Here is a 3,989-nt window from a genome sequence, read left to right on the forward strand (position 1 = left end):
AATATATATATATATTCTATCTTAAAACCTGGGATCTGTCTTTTTCCCCACAGGATTCCCAGCAAGGCCAGTGATCTGAAGAGGAATTTCTTCTCTCACCTTTGTCCCCAGGCCTGGCAGCTCACATGTCTGGCAGCTCACCTTTGTCCCCAGGCCTGGCAGTTCATTGTCTCCCAACATTGGCCCAGGGACATTTCTTTCCCCAAACAAACCAACCTCTCCTCACATCCCCCACACCATACTTTCACTGACTATGCGTAGGCAGATTCTGCCAAATTCTACCTGTAACTGGCTTCATTCTTCAAATCAGATGTTTGCCTGCCCTATCCCCTGCAACAAGGAGCCATGCCAGCTGGACACACACTTCTTCCGGGGTCCCTGGCAGCCAGGACAGAGTTGAGACCACAGCCGTTGAGACTCTGAGTCCTGGGTTTGTGTTGCTCAAGGAAGGCCTCCCAAGCAATGACCTCTTCATTACTCCTGGCCTTCCTGTTCCTGGCTCCAGTCACAGTGGCCACTCCCAGAGCTGGTGGTCAGTGTCCAGCATGTGGGGGGCCTGCCTTGGACCTGGAGAGCCGGAGGGAGCTGCTTCTCGACCTGGCCAAAAGAAGCATCTTGGACAAGCTGCACCTCAGCCAGCGCCCAACACTGAGCCGGCCTGTGTCCAGAACTGCTCTGAGGACTGCACTGCAGCACCTCCATGGGCCCCCACAGGAAGCACTTCCGGAGGATAACAGGGGACAAGAATGTGAAATCATCAGCTTTGCCAAGACAGGTGGGTTCCTGGTCTGTAGCTCTTTCCCAGAACTTGACCTCTCAAGGAAATGAAAAGTTTCCTATCAACCTCACCTCTCACTCCCTCCCCCAAACCATCCAACCCCTGGCTCCCACAACCTATAATCTCCTAATCTCAGGCTCCCCACTACCACCCTCCCCTGCCTCCTTCCCCCCAACCCCAGCTCAGACCTGATCAATAGGCAGCTGACAAGTTGGTAAATTTCACTTTTTTTGAGGCTGCCTGCCCTCATCTCCTCCAGCTCCTCTCTCTGCAGGCCCCATAAACTGCAGGCTGTGGTATGAGCCTATTTCCTGGGCCTGGACCCAGGGGCTGGAAGCTGGGGAGTCTATCCTTTCTGTGGCCCCAGGATCCAGCCCCTCCCTTCTCCTCTCCTCCAGATGCCTCATTTGTGTAAAAGGAGAAAAAATAAAACACTGGAACTACAATACCTGTCCGCACATCAGGTTCCCGTACACCTCGGGTTCCCATATAGGAACAGGGTTGACGTGGGACTCAGAAAGTTGTATGAAGGGTAGAGGGAGGAACAGAGAGTTACTTCCATAGAGAGGTGAGTAGTTGAAGAATATAATGGACAACTGGAGAAAAGATCGGAAATTCTGAGACGGGACCCTAGAAACCATGCAAACTGAGCCTTTTGCAAGCTCTTCCTTAGGTCTGGAAGACCCTTCCCATTCCTGACCCCTTCTCCCTGGTTAGCACCCATTCCTCTCCCCCTTCAAGATGCAGCACAAACTCTGGAGCTAGATAGCTTGGGCTCACATCTTGCTCTGCCATTTATTAGCTGTGTGACCTGTGTTGTTAATAGTTTTCTCATTTATAAAATGGAAATAATAAGGATAGTTGAGAGAATTAGATGGGCTTATACAGGTGAAGTACTTAGAATGCTGAAGTGGAAGGGAGGAGGGCTAGAGAGAAGACTCAACTCCTGCCTATGAGGGGATTATGGTGAGGGCCCTCTTCTATCTATGACCTCACCTGGAGGAAAGGGGCAGGGCAGCTTTCTGGGGTCTCTTGTATAAAGGCACTAATCCCATTTATGAGGGCTCCACCCTCATAAAGCCTAATCACTTCCCAAAGACTTCAGCTCCTAATACCATCACATTGGAGTTAGGATTTCAACATATGAATTTTGAGGGGACACATTCAGTCCATAAGAGCCTCTCTCTGTGAAGCCTGTTGTCATTCAGTAGTCTAGCCCAAGTTTCTTTAAGGAAGGGTGGTTGGATTCCAAAAGGACAATTTCAATGGGTAAATCATTGTCAAGCTTCTGCATACACCTACCTTGCTTGCTAATGACCCATTGACAAAGCAAGACATTGTGGCCAGGCCTAGAATCAGTGTGGGATGGAATTAGACCAACACATGAAAATCAGGAGGTACCATACACTGGGAGCTGCCAATATAGCAATTTACTATAGTCTGCTCTCTGGCTCCTAATAATTCATGTCCCTCCCATAAACAAAATACAATCACCCACTCCCAAGCCCTCCCCACCCCCCAAATTTTCATCCCTTATGGCATCAGGATCAGGCTTGAAGTCCAGTGTCTCATTATATGAATCAGGCACAAAAATAGTTGAGGCTCCTCTGGTACATTTCTTCAGGTGCAGGGGCCTTCAGTGATGTCCTAGAGCTAGCTCATACTGACTCATGGGAGCCGATTGTGAACATCTTCTCCCAACTCCGTATTCAGTGATGTCACATCAGTAGCTTGAAATCAGCCATAGTGGGAGAATGTACACTACAGAAATTGGTAAACACTGCAAATCAGGGCTTTTTAATTTATTCCCTGGAGACCAGCTGTTAAACATTTACCAGCACACCACTACCTGTTTCCTAAAAATACAAGTTATCTGCCTCCCACATACCTAACGTACAATGCTGAGACAGGGACAGGATAACTATGATAGACACTCCTGTGCAAAATGGAGTACGAGAGAGTAGGAGACAAAGCAGCCACTGATCCATAGAAATTCTGATATCCAGGCAGGCATATATCTCAGTCCACCCCAAATCCAGAATTCCTTTGGTTAGGGTCTGGTTCTGGTTCTGGTAGGATTTTCCTACTGTTCACCACTGCTCTCCTGGGCTTCTAGATCCACCCTCTTAGGCCTTGGCTCTCTACTTTCTCAGATGTTTTTCCTTTTAAACAGGAAATGATCTGGGTTTGCAGCTGAGTAGTTTTCTCAGACTGCTTCCTGCCCAAAGAAGTAGGGGGCCCAGAGACAACCTCTTTTTATTTTGAATTGTCTTTGTCTCTTGTAGTCCAAACTGGTGCTGCCTTCACTATTAAACTTTTCTTTAAAACTCTGTGGGGATTGGATAAATAAAATGTGGTGTGTATACACACACACACACACACATGCACACATACATACACACACACACCACGGACCACTACTCAGCCATAAAAAAGTATGAAATTATGTCTTTTGCAGCTACCTGGTTGGAACTGGAGGCCATTATCTTAAGTGAAATAACTTAGAAACAGAAAATCAAATACCACAAGTTCTCACTTACAAGAGGGAGCTAGCTAATGTGTACATTAGTTAGAGAATGAAATAATAGACATCAGAGACCCAGAGGGTGGGAGGATGGAAGAGTGGGAGTGGAGGGTATAGGATGACAAATTGCCTAATGGGGTACTGCATACACTAATCTTGTGATGGTTACACAAAAAGCGCAGACTTCACCACTACACAATATATTCATGTAACAAAACTGGACCTGTACCCCCTAAATCTATTTTTTAAAAAAACTCTGTGGGCCTTCTAAATAATAAGTTTTAGTCAATTAGACCGAAGTCACCTCACTCTATCAGTAGAGACCCTTCTTTAGGCTACAAATGTGGTAGGACTACACCCTTAAGATTTTTATTATAGAAGTCCTTTTGTCTAGTTGAGAGAGTTACAGAACATCACCTTAAATTTTAGATCTCTGCTGGGTGCAGTGGCTCACACCTGTAGTCCTGGCACTTCAGGAGGCAGAGGCAGGAGGATTGCTTGACGTCAGGGGTTTGAGGCCAGCCTGAGCATGAGCAAGACCCCATCTCTACAAAAAAAATAGAAAAGTTAGTGGGGCGTGGTGGCACACCTGTACTCCCAGCTACTTGGGAGGCTGAGCAGGACAGGAGGCTCGCTTGAGCCCAGGAGTTTGAGGTTGCTGTGGGCTATGATGGTGCCACTGCACTC

The 3,989-nt window shown here is 47.3% G+C and overlaps 1 protein-coding gene across 2 annotated transcripts in view; it reads left to right on the top strand.

Annotated features, from left to right (window-relative positions):
- The first annotated feature begins 267 nt into the window (after positions 1 to 267).
- INHBC (inhibin, beta C) overlaps positions 268 to 3,989 on the top strand; it is a 16,678-nt gene continuing 12,956 nt past the window's right edge. For both annotated transcript variants that reach the window (XM_012654548.1, XM_012654542.1), the window contains exon 1: positions 268 to 775. In XM_012654548.1, coding sequence (XP_012510002.1) covers positions 463 to 775 — 313 coding nt within the window. In that variant the 5' untranslated portion in view covers positions 268 to 462. The remainder of the gene's footprint in view (positions 776 to 3,989) is intronic.

The sequence above is a fragment of the Propithecus coquereli genome, unplaced genomic scaffold, assembly GCF_000956105.1.
Source record: "Propithecus coquereli isolate 6110/MARCELLA unplaced genomic scaffold, Pcoq_1.0 Scaffold111, whole genome shotgun sequence".
Taxonomy (NCBI): domain Eukaryota; kingdom Metazoa; phylum Chordata; class Mammalia; order Primates; family Indriidae; genus Propithecus; species Propithecus coquereli.